The 17853-nt window shown below is 34.1% G+C and overlaps 1 protein-coding gene across 1 annotated transcript in view; it reads right to left on the bottom strand.

Annotated features, from left to right (window-relative positions):
* Nucleotides 1-9511: 9511 nt before the first annotated feature.
* Nucleotides 9512-17853, bottom strand: part of KLHL1 (kelch like family member 1) — a 181724-nt gene continuing 173382 nt past the window's right edge. The window contains exons 10-11 of the mRNA XM_072355084.1: nt 16973-17144; nt 9512-15794 (exon numbers count right to left, since the gene is read on the bottom strand). Of these exons, the coding sequence (XP_072211185.1) occupies nt 15735-15794; nt 16973-17144 (232 nt within the window). The 3' untranslated portion in view covers nt 9512-15734. The remainder of the gene's footprint in view (nt 15795-16972; nt 17145-17853) is intronic.

The raw sequence follows: 17853 nt of genomic DNA, 5'->3' as shown, positions 1-17853 counted from the left end.
TGGGCCCCTCACTACACAAGAAAGACATTGAGACTCTGGAGCATATCTAGAGAAGGGCAACAAAGCTGGTGAGGGGTCTGGAGGACAAGCCTTAAGAGGAGAAATGGAGAGAACTGGGTTTATTTAGTCTGGGGAGGCTCAGAGGAGACCTTTTCACTCTCCACAACTTTCTGAAAGGAGGTGATGGTGAGCTGGAGGTTGACCTCTTCTCTTGTGTAACTAGAGACAGGACTAGAGGGAATGGCCTCAAGTTGCACTGGGGGAGGTTCAGGTTGTCTGTTAGGAAAAAAATATTCTCCAAAGGATTGGTCAAGTGCTGGAATGGATGGAGAGGTGGTGAGATCACCATTCCTGGAGGTGTTCAAGAAACTTTTAGATGCACTGACGGGTATGCTTTAGTGGGGAAATTGTAGTGTTAGGACAGCTGGACTAGATAATCTTAGAGATCTTTTTTAACCATTGTGATTTTGTGATTTTATGCTTCTACTTCTAGTGCTGTATATATCCATATAAGACCTAGCACAAAATGAATTATGTATCTATCTTATATTTTTCTAAATGTCTATGTAAATTCCATAAAAATACAGTCAGTGTTTATACAGAACTATAAGATTTTCCTTTGCAGAAAATCTTAATTTTTGTTCCCAGAAACAACTAGGCACAATTCTTTCGAAATTATTCTGAAACCACCCACAACATGTAACCTTTGCTCAACTGAGAAAATCATGGGTTCCAATTTCATGATTCAAGGATTCATCTCAAGATAGATCTTTTCTTCTTGCATTTTTTGTGGGGAAAGAAATTGAGAGATTAACATCTGCAATGAGGAACATATATTTACAGTTCTTGCAATACTTTGAATTTGACTGATAAAATAATGTTATTGTGTTCTTTGTATTATTGTAGTTTAAATTGAAAAAATAGGAGGCATTACTTTTGGAATAGCATATGTATATGTGTATATGGTATTTCTCAGTGTTGACACAAGGAGTCATGTAAGACTACTTTGGGACTGTATCTGCAGATATTCCAGTTTCAGCCAGAAGCTTGCAGTGAGTATAATTTATATTCTAAGTTATATTATTTAGAGTAGTTATACAAAGATTTTTTCTTATAAAACAGTTGAGTTTATCATGGAATCTCCATGGTATTTCAGGAGTGGGAATAATGTTTGAGACTATCACAAGAACAGAAGTTATGTGTCTTTTCCAGCAGCTTCACACAATACCTTTCTCATTCCTGTATTACGAATGATTAACCATGCTTTAAATTCTGTCATGCTGGTTGTCATCTTAATTCTCTAAATTAAATACTAATCTATTTTAAATGTGGTTTAAATTAAGCTCCAAATAGAGCCAAATTTTGAGTTAAGTCTTCAAACTGTCTCCGTCTAAATTAATAATAAACCAATATTTGAGAACCTATTGGGACTCACAACTTTATATTTTGTAGATATAACAATCTACCTTTTTTGCCTGTCTTACATAAATAAAAATGTTTTGGACCCTTCTCTAAAATAGACATACAACACAATATCCCTAAGAACAGTTATTTAAAAGTAATAATATTGTGTTATAGGCTTATTTTTAAGGTTTATGTCTACTGTTCTAATTACTCCGTTGTCATGTTATAAGCAGTTCCATGGCAAAAAATTACCCTGGAGTGCTTGCCCTCCAAATGGAGCGGCTAAGCCATTAATTGCTTGGATGAGAAAATAATGTGAAGGACAGAACAATACTGAGTACAACATATATCACTGTAGAAACATGAGTTTACAAATCATTGCACATAAGTTTCCAGCTCTCATTATCTTACTCTATATAAATTTCTGGAGACTGGTTTTATGACTACCAATTTTCCTCACTGTAAATGACTCCGAATACAGAATCTGCTCTGAGTAAAGAGATTTGCTATCAAATGAAGTAGATTTAATTTCTAAAGATAGTCGCTATACTGTTTTAATTTCAACCTTAATATAAAAGTTGACATATAATGCACTATTTTTCTAATTTAAGTTTAGCTGTCTACAATGCAACTGTGTGTGTCTGAGATACTTTATTAAGTTGCCTTTATGAACAGTGAAGGGGGAAAAAGAATTCTAGTCCTATCCATCTCTCCCTAATTAAGTTAATTCACCTGAAGCAACAAGCCACCCTCAGAGACACCCTCAGAGATGTGGCTAGAACTTATGAAAGGTTCTTATTACTTCTCCCTTTCCATTCTAAAACAGAAGTTTGCCTTGAAGACTGTAGTTTCCCTCCATGCTTTAGCATTAATAGACTAATAATATATATAAAAATATATTGTAAGAGGAACACTAGAGAAAGGAACAAGACAATAAGGGGAATTACAGTGGAATATGGTGTGGCAGACAACACTGTAAATGGTAGCACACAATTTTTTAATTTCTATTATGAAACAATTTGTTATATTAATTCCTTAAAACACCTTTATAAAAGCCATAGCTCCATGACCAACAGGTGACATCAGCATTATTGTTAATATTTTGCTATATTAATTTCACACACACACACACAAATAAATACATAAGTATATATATTTGTTTAATGTTTTATGTATAATAGAAAGAACCCCATTTCCTGTTACTCCTGTAACACTTTCTCAACTTTATGTACTCCATGGTATATTTTAGAAAGATTAAAAAAGTTTTGAAAAAGAGTGTGCAAAGAAACTGGTTTTCTGTCAAATGCATTTACTGGGTGCACAGAAGGCATAAAACATGGAATGAAAGAACATAAAAGAAACGGAAAAAAAGAATACTGAATTATTTCAGTGCGTTACATCTGCTGTGGGAAAGTTCTAGAAATTTGCAACACTGAATTCTTTACTCGGAAGGATCTATCATTAAATAAGTGTGATCAGAACTAAGTTCAAGTAAGTAGAATAAACTCTCATGGCATACACAAGCAAGTGGTATTAATCCAGAAGGTTGAAGGAATTCAAATACTAAAATATTTTGTGACTATGAAATCACATATTTAATTGATCATGGGGAATGTTGTGTGTAGAAAATCAAGCACAAGTTAATTAAAAGATTTTGAGACATGTGAGTATCTACAGATTAGTGTATATTGGTTTTACATAATTGAGATTGGTAGAAATTGTACCAAAAAATTAATATATATATATGTATATAATAGATTAACAGAAAATAAGGAAGAACTAACATGGCTTTTTTCAAAGGAAGTCCTATTAGACAAATCTAGGAATATATATATATAGGAATCTTTGAAAGATATCCTTGATAAAATATATCCTGATTCCAAAACCTCTTGCAAAATTGAATAAACTAAGTCCTCAAGTGACAAAAATAAAGCCCTGGCAAAGAACTACGAATTGATTGGATGTTGATGTGGTTTGCAACTGAGAAAAAATTATACTAAGCAGTATAATCTAATCCTAGCTATTAAGACTGCTTATAAATTGGAAAAAGGGCAGATAAAATTAATTTCTATAGAGTATGCAGAAAACTACATGTAACTAAAATCTTATAAGTTAGGTATTTTTAGGAAAGAGATCTTGCATAAATAACTCATAGTAGCATCGTCACTATGTGCATCTACTAGCAAAAACTAAGTAAATTAAAGCTTGCCAATAAAATAAAGGAGAAATGAGTAAAAATTCTGATGCTACTATGTATCTCCAGGATATATACAAATTTTGAATAATGAATATTATTCTGGAGCCATGATTTCTAATATGGAATCATAGAATCACCAAGGTTGGAAAAAGACATCCAAGACCATCCAGTCTGGGAGTATCATAAAATGAACAGAGATTGTGAGGATAAAGAAAGATCTTTTGTTTGCTAGTGGTCACTAGTCAAACATCAAATTTGAGGCTTGATGCGTCTTCTAAAAATATTGGTGTAGATTCTTTGATATTCTTAAAGGATTTTTTATTGTTCTATTGTTTTTATTGTAGATTACAGAATATGTATTAGGTGTACATGAGTTTCCTCTGAACAAGTAGTTCTGTGGGATTGTGTTAGAATGCCCTAGAGCTTCTTGTGAGAAATCTGAAAGTTATCTATTTTCTTCCTGCAATTTGTAAAGAAGTTATAGAAACAACATGCCTTTCCAAAGCAGGTCTAAATATTAGCTTATGTATGTCTAACAACTCTGGATCAGTAATCTAGTTAGTATTGTGTTGCACAGAAATTGTCAGTATACAAGTTAATGAGAATCACAAGAGCTGAAAGAAAATGCTGAAAATGGGATGTTGTGGATTCAGGACTTCATTTCATTGACGGTTACATCACTTAATGTTGTCCTAATCTACAAGGATCATAAACTGCAAAATTTAATCTAGAAAGTATCTTAAGGAAAGCCAAAAAAAAAAAAAAAAAAAAAAAAAAAAAAAATTCTCAAGATGAATGCCCAGATAGATTTAGAAAGTCATTTTCTTTTTCATGCCTGTGTTCATGCTCTAGCCCAATGAACATTTCATACTTTGCTGCCTAATGATACATTTACAGCATTGTGGAGGTTGTGTTCTGTGCAGTCCCCTAATGATAGCTGTAGCACAAACTGCAAGGTTGATGGACATGAAGTTAAAGCTGAAGTTACAGAAAGAGCATAATGAATTCACACATGAAATTATGGATCAAAATATCACATTTTATTATATTTTTTTTTCTTGCAGTTTTATATTCAGACTATTTTAAACACATATATGTTGCTCCAAAAGTAATGCCTTCTGCTTATTTCCACAGAAACTACAACAGAAAGAACAAGCACAGTAACAATATTGGAGAAAGCAAATTCTTAGCAACAAAACACTATTTATCGACACAGTCATCACCTAAATTAGCTATGCATTTTTGTCAGTAATAAACAGCCTGCATGTCATGCTCGTAAAAATCTGTACCAGCGGAGGTGACCTGCTGTTACTGTCACTGTTGCTGAAGCATATCAGCCAGCATGGGCAGCAGATGTATGGTGGGAGCCTGGAGTTCCTCATTTTCTGTTGCCTCTCTGAGATCACCATGTTACTGATGATGGCTGCCAAAGCTCAGTCCCTCTTGAGTAGCTGTTGGTGGGTGGTTGTCATTGTGCAGCCTGGGGGCTCTCACACTGTGGGTCCCTTCCTACCATGCCCCAAAAGCCTCAAGAGCCACTTGGGCTCTGTTCTGCAAGCTCTCCCCAGTCTCAATCACAGAGGTATCTGGTGTCTGAGACGCACCAAGACCTGCCCTCTGCTTCTGTATTCAACTTGCAAGCTGTTGTTTATATTTGAGAGGTAGCAGAAAAAGTCTTAAATATTTTGAAAGCTGTTTGTTCTGTTTTGTTCTACTTGCAACACTCACTGCTTTTGATCATGAGCACTGGAATAAGCTGCCCAGTGAGGTTTTGAAGTCTCCTTCTCATTCAAGACCCACCTGCCTGCTTTCCAGCACAACCTGCTGTAGGGAACTTGCTTTAGCAGGGGGCTGGACAAAGGGATCTCCAGAGGTCAGTTCCAGCTCCTACGGTTCTGTAATTCTACCATTCTACCATCCGCTGTTCGGTCTCCATAAATGTTTGGCAAGCCTAGATGAATGTGAATGGCTTCAATTTAAAAAAAAAAAAAAAAAAAAAAAAAAAAAAAAAAAATTATTTTATTTTATTTTATTTTATTTTATTTTATTTTATTTTATTTTATTTTATTTTATTTTATTTTATTTTATTTTATTTTATTTTATTTTATTTTATTTTATTTTATTTTCTGCATGGAGGATTTCAATGCCATACACTTGCTTCACTCTCCTTTCCATATCAGATGCTAGACTGTCAGACTGACCTGTGCTGCCATCTGTCACACAGCAACAAAACGTAACAAAATGTTGGTGGAAAGGTTTGACCTCTACTGCCTTGTCACTGCCATCCACCTCTGACATCATGGGTCAACATAATAAAACAGGAGGCATTACTTTTAGAGCAGTCATTTTATTTTCAAATTATGCATGTTTCGGTTAATTTCTAAGCCTACTTGCTATAAAGCCATTACAGACTTTTGCTTTCTTCTGCTTAAATGTCTGTTTTAAAGTTTCTGACTGCAAACTATTCTTAAACACTCCAGTTGTATTTTTTTTCCTACCATTTATGATACTTTCAAGAGTGTTGTTTTTTGTTTTTGTTTTTGTTTTTTTGCTCTTTTCCATTCCATTTTCTTTGCACCCGTTGTCATAATCCATGTCATTCTTAATTTCATCGTGCTAAACAATGATTTGCTTCTTATAATAGATTCTGAATTCTTCTATCCATCTCTTTGCAACAGATCCGGCATGAAATAACACCTCATTAAACATTAATACTGAGAAGGAAATACAGAGATACAGTAAAACTTTGTTCTTTATAGATACAAAATCTTGGTGACAGGGAAATTAAGCAATGTGATGTGCAGTATGTTGTTTTGAATTATGGAAAGTACAACCAGGAAAGCAACATAAAGCCTTAATGACAGTTTGATTATCAATTATTTACTTTGTGCATGTGTGTGTGTCACAGATGCAGCTTTACCAAAATAAATGTAATTTTACAATACTTAGATTCTATTTTTTAAGAATAGGTGGCTATAATATATGTTTCCAATACAACATAAGCAGGACTTCTTGATATGGAATATATGTAGACAAAATAGAGGAGGTTGGAGGAATAATACTGAACAAAGAAAACTATGAGCTGGTGTTTAGTGGCATGTAGGAAACTTTGTAACACAGGATGTAAAGGAGCCTTATGGACATGTAAGTTCCTAGAGGCTACATTCCTAGAGAGAATGTGACAATAACTGGAAAAGGTAGAGAAGTAAAACCTGTGTAAATTCTGTATAAAAAGAATGTTCAAATGAATACTAAAAATCAAATGGAAAACTTGAATCACAGAATCACAGAATGACCTGGGTTGGAAGGGACCTCAAGGATCATGAAGCTCCAACTCCTCTGTCTGGCAGGGCCACCAAACTCCCATGTTTACTACATCAGGTTGCCCATGGCCCTATCCAACGTGGCCTTGAACACCTCCAGGGGCAGGGCAAGTAGCACTACTTGCAGTACTTGTCTATTCCCCTGTCATGGGTGCAGGTAGATTTTTGGTTAACCCATGACAAGTAGTATGAAAAAAAGATATAAAAAAGAAAGAAGTGTAACAATACTAGTTAATTAAGTAAGTAACAAATTACCTTTATTTCCAGCTCTTAAGATGGCTTTCTAATGTGCTTTCTGTATTCTATTTTGTTCCCTCTGCCCCTTGTCCTGTCACTGGGCATCACTGAAAAGAGCCTAGCCCCATCTACGTGGCAGTGTCCTGTCCCATCCATAATAGATTCATTAGGGGTGACCTTCACAGACACCTGTGGGTTAGATTTTTATAAGTGTTGATGAGCAGTCCCAGATCTCTCATATCTCATAAGGGAGAAGCTCCAAATCTCTCATCACCTTTGTGGCCTTTGTGAACTCTCACTGGAATTTCCCTTTTTTTGAACTGAGGAGACTAGAACTGGTTGCAGTACTTCAGATGTGGCCTCACCAGGGCAGAGCAGAGGGAGAGAATCACCTGTCTCAACTTGCTCACATTGCTGGCTCATAGGCAATCTGTTGTCCACCAAGACACTCAAGTCCTTCTCTGCAGAGCTCCTACAGCTGATCAGCACCTAACCTGTACTGATGAACACAGTTATTCCTCCCAAGGTGTAGAACTCCACTCTTGCCATTGTGGAATCTCATCAGATTCCTCTTTACCCAATTCTCCAGCCTGTCCACGTCTCACTGAATGGCAGCACAGCCTTCTGGTCTCTCATCTCAGCTTTGTATCATCAGCAACTTGCTGAGGGTGCATTCTATCCCTTCATCAAGGTCACTGATAATATATTAAACAAGATTGGACCCAGTACTGACCCCTGAGAATCATCGCTATCTACAAGGCCTCCACTCCAAGTAAGCTCTGGTTGATCCACCTCACTGTGTTATCTGTGCTACACGTTCTAAGCTTACCTATGAGGATGTTCTGCAAGACAGTGTCAAACGCCTTGCTGAAGTCAATGTAGGTGTAGGTATATAATTGTATATGTATGCATAGATACATAACTGTAGACAAGATGTATAATTATATGTCCAACCTGCACTACAGTGAATAATGTCCATAAACTACTATATTATCTTTGAAAAAAATATGTTAATATGCCAGTCATGTTAGATCACGTAGTTCATCATCAAGAAATGACAAGAATTTACATAGAATGTTGCTTATGGGCACTACCGACAGCCTTCTTTTAACTAATTAGAATTATACATGATTAGCCAATATTCAACTGTATGCTATTCAAGAGCAACGTGAGAAAATGAAAAAGTGATTTTTATTACAAGGGTTCCTTTGTTCCAAACATTAAACTCAGCTGAACACTGAGTTCTTGCTTATTCTGTAATGTCTTTCATAAAAAAAAAAATATTTTTGACACTACAGCACTTAATAGATTAAGAGAAGAAAGAGATTAAGAGAACATCAGAGAAGTATGTTCTCAGCCAAAGTTCTACAGTTCAACTGTCCACCTTAGAAACTCTCCTATCAGTTATTAAAAGGTTGTGCTTCTCGGAGCAGTCATGTCTAGACTATTTGTCTCTCCAAGGAGTTTTAAATCACTTAATTCAAATTCTAGTATACGCATTCTTCATGCTTCAAGAGACTCTATTCAAATATGACTTTGGCGGAACTTCTATCTGTCATGCATCCATCGTTTATCTTCATCAGAATGTTTTAGTATGTCTTGTCATAAATGCTGTATAAGGTATATATTATGATCCACATTTCCCAGCTGTGGATTTAAAGATCAGGGAATATGTAATTCTTTCAGGTCACACATTCAAAGCTGCAGGAAAACAAAGGGATTGAATCTTGGCCAGTCTGAATTATCCATCCATCTGAACTGTCTACCTATACGGCAGAGCATGCAGCTGGATTTGTAGGATGAAGTCAGAATAAATCTGAAGTTCATAAATGGGCCAAAGAAACACGAAGTTCTCCTAAATGCCTTAATATATTTCTTTATCCCGGTAAACATTCCAACTATGATATAAGCCAGCTGTTTTTCCTGAATATATTCTTTGCCACTGAGGATTTTTTTTCTTATTGATCAGTATCCCAAGTAGCAATCACTCACACATTGTGTACGTCTCTTACTGTAATTAGATCCTTGACCACAGAGTTGCACATGGAGACTTTTTTAAAATTTGTTTTAAGTGGATGAGTTTTTTATTATGTTTCCAATAGGACAAAGAAAAGATGAAAAACAAAAGGAAAAAAAAAACAAAACAAAACAAAACAATTTTTGATGATACCGTGTGTCGTTAAATTATGACGCTGATAGTCTGACTTTAAGGAGAAATTACTTCAATAGCAGCGATTATGAGAATCTTGTCAGTGCAATTTGCATAAAAGAAATAAGGTACAGGGAAGCTTAAAACACACAAGAAAAACCCTAATTTTGGTCCCATGTAAACTTAACAGAATCACCTCTGCAACACATAAAAACAAGCATGTTTATTTTTGCGCAGTGACAATTTCAGGATTCAAATTCCTTAAAAACAAGTTGTGTCAAACAAAGCTGAGCTACCACAATTTAACATTGTGCTCTATGTTTTCAATTGCATTCTGTACACACATGTTCAAGATATGATAGAACCACGATAAAAGCATTACATTTAGTAAATTTCTTGCAAATATTGCAAAACTCAGCACAGCTTAATTTAATGTATTTACAACTGCAGTTGTACATTTTATAACACATTGATTCTCATACATTCCAAATCATTGTACCTTTACTTTACTCTGTAGTTCCTTACCACACTAAAACACTTATACTGTAGTATTCCAAGATACTGTTTTCGATTTTGGATTCAGACTTCAAAATGGATCAATTCGATGAAAAATTTGCATAATACATCTGCAAACAGTTGCACTCTCAGAGTCAGCACTGGGAAGTTAATATTTAGTTAATATTTATGATATACTGCTAACCACATTGTGCCTACTTAAACTCATCAACTTGTAGGGAAGAGTTAGCCCTCAGTTATGTTAATCTATAATCTTAGGTAACCAGGAGCTGTAGATACAACTTAATGAATGATACTTCTCCTTGTTGGTTAATTAAGAGATATATTTGTTTATACACAGTTGATTTTTGTACTTACGTCCTAAATAGAACTCCTATCACAGTTATTTGAAGTAAGAGTTTGTGTGATCAGTTCCTTCTAACTATTCTTCTGGACTTGCTTAGCCTGGAGGAGATTTCAGGAAGACCTTGTTGCAAGCTTTCAGTATTTGAAGAGAGCTTATAAACAAGATGAAAAGCTACTTTTTGCAGAGTCTGACATGAAGGACAAGAGAGGGCAATTTTCAACTGAAAGAGGAGAGATTTATGTTATATGTTAGGAGGAAATTCTTTACTCAGAAGGTGGTGCTGGAACCAGCCATCCAAAGAAGCTGTGGATGCCCCAAACCTGGAGGTGTTCAAGGCCAAGTTGGATACGTGACCCTGGACGGTCTGATCTCGTGAGTGGCAGCCCTGCCTGTAGCAGGAAGGTTGGAACTGTATGGTCTTTAAGCTCCCATCCATCCCAAGCTAATTTAGATGTCTACTGAGTGAATATATGTATCTGAACTAGGCATTGTAGATGTACGCATCTTTTTTTCAGTCAATAGAGAGAATGATACTTTAAGAATGTGATGAATCAGTCTGAGAAATATTGCCTATTTATCATCTGTTTTTTTTCAAAAAGCTTAGAATGTTTAATTCTGATGTGAATGTTTACATAGTAGATATCTATCTTTGGGAATGCTCCAGTAATAAAGTAAATCTTTGGATATTTCTTCATTCAATCTGCAATTGAAAGTCATCTTTCTTCTTTGTACAACAAATGACCATTTTCAATTTGTCAGTACTCTGGAAAATATGCAAATCTGCAATAAAGAAAAAAAAAATCCTCCAAAAATCTGATATGTTTAGTTTCCACACTGCATAGTTTTTCACACAGGAGGTTTTCTGTTTGACTGATGCTGTCCAAATCTCTACAGATGTGCTGATATCTGTTTAGGACTGTTTATGTGGGTGGATAGTGATAGGACAAGGGGGAGTGGTTTTAAACTAAGACAGGGCAGGTTTAGGTTAGATATTAGAAGGAAGTTTTTTACTCAGAGGGTGGTGACACACTGGAAAAGTTTGCCCAAGGAGGTTGTAGATGCCCCATCCCTGGAGGCATTCAAGGCCAGGCTAGTTGTGGCTCTGGCCAGCCTGGTCCAGTGGCTGAAAATCCTGCACATAGCAAGGAGTTTGGAACTAGGTGATCATTATTACCCTTTTCAACTCAGGCCATTCTATGATTCTATAATTATATGATCTTACTATTAGAAAGAAAAAGAAAATCAAGAACACTGTCAGATTTACACTCACTGTATGTGACGCTTACTGAAAAAAATCAAAGTAATGTTTTCAAATTTGAGCAACTAAGCTTCAAGACGTGTAGCCAATAGGTCAAGGGAGGTGACCCTGCCCCTTTGCTCTGCACTGGTAAGACTTCATATTGAGTAATGTGTCGTGATGAGGAGCCCTCAGTACAAGAGAGACACAGATCTTTTTCAGTGTGTATAGAGAGCGGCCACAAAAATGATCCAATGGTTGGAACTGTCCTGATAAGGACAGGATAAGACGGCTGAGGCTGTTCAGCCTGGAGAAGAGAAGTGAAGACTCCTGAGGAGAGCTGATAGCAGCCTTTCAGTATCTAAAGGGGGACTATAAGAAAGAAGAGAACAGACTCTTTAGTAGGGTCTGTGGTGATAAGACAAGAGGAAGTGGTTTCAAACTAAAAGAGATTTTGTTTGGATATAAGGAAGAAGCTTTTACAATAAGAGTGGTAAGGTATGGGAATAGGTTTGCAATAGATGTGGTGTAAGCCTCGTCCTTGGAGACATTCATGGTTAGGCTAGACCAGGCTCTGAGCAATTCGATCAAGCTGTAGGTGCCCTGTTCATTGGGAATTAGGCTCGAAATATAAGGTAGTGCAAATCTGAAAAGCTTTACAGCAGATTTAGAATAAGACTGAGTAATAATTACTCTGCTGAATATTTTATACATTCTAATTTAATTTAGAACAAATATATTGCATGAATAATTTATTTTTAAACAGAAATATTTTGTAAATTATGTTTACATATCTAGATTCTCTTTTGAGTTGGCACTGAGCCCATATTACCTAGCATATGTACATCTGCTTGGCATAGCAAATTCAAAAATATCCAAGATTTCTTTATTATCAGATATTTATATATCTTTATTATTTTCCTATTTCATTATCCTTCTTACAGTATTACCTCTTGTAATATTTTGGCAAATATTATCCAGATTACACAAGATTCTATAAATGGTAGAAAAGTTAACCTTGAGACAAACCTATTGAAGTCAGAAACGTGCTCTATGAACACTTTGTGTTCCTGATTTCTCACTTGTGTACACCATACAGAAGTTGCAAAATGACTTGCAAATATTGTTTTTGATATTTTATTCAATCAGATTTCGATGTCCCTTGGACTGGAAAAACAACAACAACAACAACAACAACAAAAAAACAACAACAACAAAATCTGGAGAGTAAGAACACCTGTAAGAGATCTAGATGCCAGCAATGGGAGAATGATGAATTATGCATAACTGAAAATACAGCTTTGTAAAGCTGGAGTAATTTTTGAATACTTGAAAGCTCTATATTAAAAATAATGTTTATATTTTTAAAAGTCTATATTTATTCTTAAATATACCAAATTTTAAAATGCTGAAGATATATCAAAGAAGATTCATTTTGAATATGAAAAATAAGCCATTATTCATTATGCTTTGTACATCTACTTCTTTTCATAGAGAGTGGTAAGGAATTGGCTACCAGTATGCTGTACTATTGCACTTAATGCTTTCATCAGAAATAATTCATTGGGAAAATGTCTTTCATGGTAGAAAGTCTCTGAAATATCGAAATGATTGGAAGTGGGGAGAGGAGAAGAGTTAGAAAACAGGAACAGATATTTATTGAAAAAAAAAAAAACAACTCTGAAACTAAAATTTTTAAGGAGCATTTTGAGGAATTTAAGTTAAGGAAGTTAATAGTTGAAGATTTTATTCTGCTTTACTTTTCACACTGAAAAGTAAGAAAGGATTATCTGAGAGCCAAGTATCATGCTTAGATAGACAATGATGAGACAGTCTGGCTTTTTCCTGCACCTGCAATATCATTTAGCACACTGCAGACTATTACAAGCTATTTTAACAACTGTAAATAAGAAAATGATTTGAATTGAATGTAGGACCAAGCATTTAAGTTAAATATTATTTTGACTTAAATTCATTCCTTTTCGATTCACAGATAAAAACATCATTGTTTTAATATGAGTAAACACAATGGCAAGGAAAATTTAAAGTCTCATCAAAAATGTCTCCATACATTCTTTTTCTCCAGAAAATAGAGCCATCAAAACAAAAGAAAAGAAAACAAACAAACAAAAAAATCTAAAAGCCAAATTTGGAGAATAAAATTAAATTGAAAACAAAAATAAGACTGAGGATAGACTAAAGAGAAAAATGATCAAAGCAGAGAGGGAAATATATATATATATATATATATATATATATATATATCTGTCAGACTTCAATTATAAAAGTTATCTTTTGAAAGTCAGTATTAGAGCAAACATATTTTCATTGTGTATGAATATATTCAAAAGCAATTTCTGGGGGCAGAACTGAAATATTTTTTTCTAATTTATTAGGTATTTTTATAGGAGAACTGCATGTTAATGTCATATTTAGTTGCAAATAAATTTCTAGAACCTTTGTGCTTTGGTCTCAAAAGCTCATTTTTTGTGAAGCAAAATTTGTAGAGTCATAACATCTGTCACTAAACAATGTGTTACAGTGGCAGAAAAATAAATATATTTGTTTGCAGAAGAAATACTATAATTGCAGCTCAAATGCTAAGAGATTTCGGAAAATAAATAAATAAATAAATATTTTGCAGACAAGTTCTTATTAGAGAAAAGAATTAAAGTAGCATACTTAGGCTTCAGAACTGATTTTCACTTTGTGTCAAGAACTAAAGATCTCCACGCATGCTAATGCTCTTAAAAGGATTAGATACATCTTCATTTATGTACGAAGTAGAAGACTCTACATCTTTTTCCAGCTTAACTGGTTTGTACTAGGAAAGCTCTTTTAACTGTAACCAGAATTCTTTCTCAAAATTATTAGAGACAGTTTACGATGATATTACAGTGTATTGACCAAGTAATGCTTCCTAAAAGATGAGGAAGGATTTAAAAGAAGAGGAATGCTTGGTAGTTCTGTTCCCATAACCTGTGCCTCTCTGAACAGCAGAATTCCTTATTCTAGTAGTGGCCTAATGGGTTTATCTGAGCACATAGAAAATTTCAGTGATGAATCTTCTGTCAAGGAAAAAGTAGAGTGTACCATTGCTGCTAGAAATGATCAACTCTAACAGGAAGCACATAGTATATGAGTATATAAATTATTATATAAAATGGTCTAATTTCCCTAATTCCACTTGCATATATTCTCAGTTCCTTATTAGTAGCTAAGAAGTGGAAAGGAATAAATTAATCAAACTAATCAGGCAGCACTGTGTAGGTATGAGTTCCAGAAAGAAATAACATGTAGGGCTTTTTTGTTTGTTTGTTTGTTTAATCCCTTTTGAAATGTCATTGGATCTGTCAACTGAAATGAGAAGAGGCTCTATAGTCTCTTCTGGTCATGGCTCACCTGTTTACCTTAGGTAATGAAGAAATAGTATCTATGTTCCATCTGTTTATGAGCTTTTAATATACAGAAGGTGCAATAAACAACATGATTAGAGCTCACATGCCTAAGTGAATATAAAATTAAGAAAGAATTAGGAAATTGCCCTTTTGACTCCCACATTTGCAACAAGACCCCATCACAGCCAAAAGCCTGCTTTGTGTATTATTAAATTGAATACTCAGGTTTTCCTCTCGTAGACTCTGTATTAAGATGCAAGGAGATACAATCTGAACAAAAATATAATCTTAGAGGTTTAGTTTTACCTTTCTTTCTTCTTACTGTAGAGCAAGAGCTTAATCGTTACAAATGAAAATTGAATATCCAGACTTTTCTTTTTCTGAACTTCAGGAAGATCTAATTGTTTTCCTTAAAATAACTACCTGTCTAGATATGAAAGCCATAACCCATTTGAAGAAAAAACCTGAACTGAAAAATTGTATTATCTACTTTTCTCTTAAAAAAAAAAAAAAAGTTTGAAAGTCATTAAATATACTTTCATGTTTCTACTGTTAAAACTCTTAAATCCATGAAAGCCGCTCTTGAACTCCTTCCATATTTTTCTGTATAGCTGTCCCTTGATGCTTCTAATTATCCAGTTCTTTGGAACACATTAGAGAGAACAGTACAGACTGTGTTACTGAATGCTTACATATTTATGCCTACAGCAATCTGTTTTTTGTTGTTTTTTTTTTTCTTCACAGAATGAATATTTTTTCTGATTTTATTGGGTATAAATCCTCTATACTTCTTACTCTTATGCTTCTTCAAATCTGTGATCAACACAGTATTCACTGTGTAAATGCATGTTCATGTGAAGTTGTTCTTGTCTCAATAGAAAAATAATAATTTCACAGTCAGTAAAATCCTAAGCAGCGCTGACAAAGTCATGGTTGCTTGATGACTACAACACAGGCACCAGCTCTTCCAATATTTAAGGAAGCCATCTGCATGAAAACAAAACAAAACAAAAGATATTAATAATTAAAAAAAAAAAGACAGAAATAAACTGAATAGTCTAATCATGCAAGAGAGAGCCAAAGTGTTGTGTCAGTATTAATATATAATATTTTAAACAAATGGGATTAAATACCCACAATGTGCTAGTACTGTAGTTTTAAATTACTTAATCACATGTTGTGTCAGGAAGTAATGAAACTGTAATTGAAAATGTGAGAACAACAACAACAGAAAAAGTGATTTTAGAGAAGACTTCATTTTTGTGGATTTGTTGATATGTCAGTAGTTTCCATATTCTGTTAGACTGTGTCGCTGTAAGAAAAGTCAAAGTTACAAATACCAAAATTCTGTGCTTACAGTACTAATAACCAGAATCAAATTTCCTTTAAATTAAGTTTGGCAGATTCAGACACTGTTTCTAGATTCTGAAAGGATTACTTGCTGTGTGAGTCTGGATCTCTTTACTTGTTGAGAATAATACATCTGAGGTATTTAATAATTAGAATAGTACACTATAAGTAATGATAATGTGCCTACTAAAGCAGAGGCATTTCATATTGTTTAAGTATACATCCAAATATATTTACTATGATTTCAAATCTTTTTAAGCACTATTACAACATTTTCTTTACAGTTAAACCACCAATTGCCACCACTTTCACTTTGAAAATACTTCCATTCTTATACAGTTCAATACCAGGAATATACATATATTACAACATTTCAAAAAAGAAGGAAATTGCATTGAAGAACGAAATGAAAACCCAGCTCCCTACATACATTAAACAAACTGTTTTCACATGAAACATCTTCAAAAGATGCCTGCCAGCAATTAAAATTCCAGATTCATTTAGACAATTTTTATAACACTATTTCTGCAGAAGAAAAAACCAAGATGGAATAGATATGGTCTAGTTTTACCTGAAAGGTAAAAAAAGATCACATCTCTAATGAGTGTTTATTCTGTCTTTTACTGGTTTCTTAGTTCTCTTTTTCCTATCTGAAGAGGAAACTTTTAACATAACAACTGAAAAAAAAAAAGAAGTATTAGGAATACTTTTACAGTCATAGCAATCTAAGATACCAAAATATTTTTCATAGAAGTTGTGTATTTTCCTGGGAAATTATCAAAATGCATGAGAAAAAATAAAGATTTGAAAAATACCTGTGTCCATTCATTAGTTTGAGGGTCATAGGCTTCCATAGTGTTCAGGTATGTTTGCCCATCGTATCCACCTACTGCATATAACTTGTCACCAAGGAGACAGACACCAACAGCATCTCTAGGCATACTCAGTGGAGCCACCATTGTCCATGTATCGGTTTTTGGATCATACCTAATGAAGGAAAAGGGAAACTGAATGTACAGTGAGAAGCCAAGCACTGATTCATGCTAATCTCCATGTGAAATACAGCCCTTTCACAGAAAAACAAAAAAAATCATGAGTATCTTATCCAAAATATTTCTGTAACAGCAGAAAGAAAAGATACACATTTACTGTATTCCCAATTCATATATTTTGATGTTGATTAGAAACTTTCAGTTAACTATTTGAAAAAAAATAAAGATTCCTAAACTGTTTTTTGTGTAAGATGTCATAACATAGATCTGAGAAGAGCAATATCTTAATGTATGTATATATTTATGTATATTTGAAATAAATCATTATACTTTTGTGGCATATTAAAGTATTTGTGCAATAATTATATTCTACTGTGCTAATATAAATTGTTCACAGCCAGAAAATATCCCCAGGAATTCATGTTTCTAATTTCATTACAATTAGAATCCCTCTTCAAGTGAAGAAATTAGTACAGTTTTAAAGAAAATGATCACAGAATTTCTAAAACTGAGAGCAGAAGTACATAATGATAGCCATTCAAAAATTAAATATTTAATTTTTACTATTAAGTTAGATATTCATTAACAATTTAAAATCAGTTAATACTGGAGGCCATGTCACTGTATTTAACATCGGCTATAAAGCTGAAATAAATCTACTGATAGTGCCTTTCAGAGAGTTACTAAGGAAGCCTGGATTATTA

This window comes from Excalfactoria chinensis, chromosome 1, assembly GCF_039878825.1.
Source record: "Excalfactoria chinensis isolate bCotChi1 chromosome 1, bCotChi1.hap2, whole genome shotgun sequence".
NCBI lineage: Eukaryota > Metazoa > Chordata > Aves > Galliformes > Phasianidae > Excalfactoria > Excalfactoria chinensis.
This window is presented reverse-complemented; position numbering and strand designations above follow the sequence as displayed.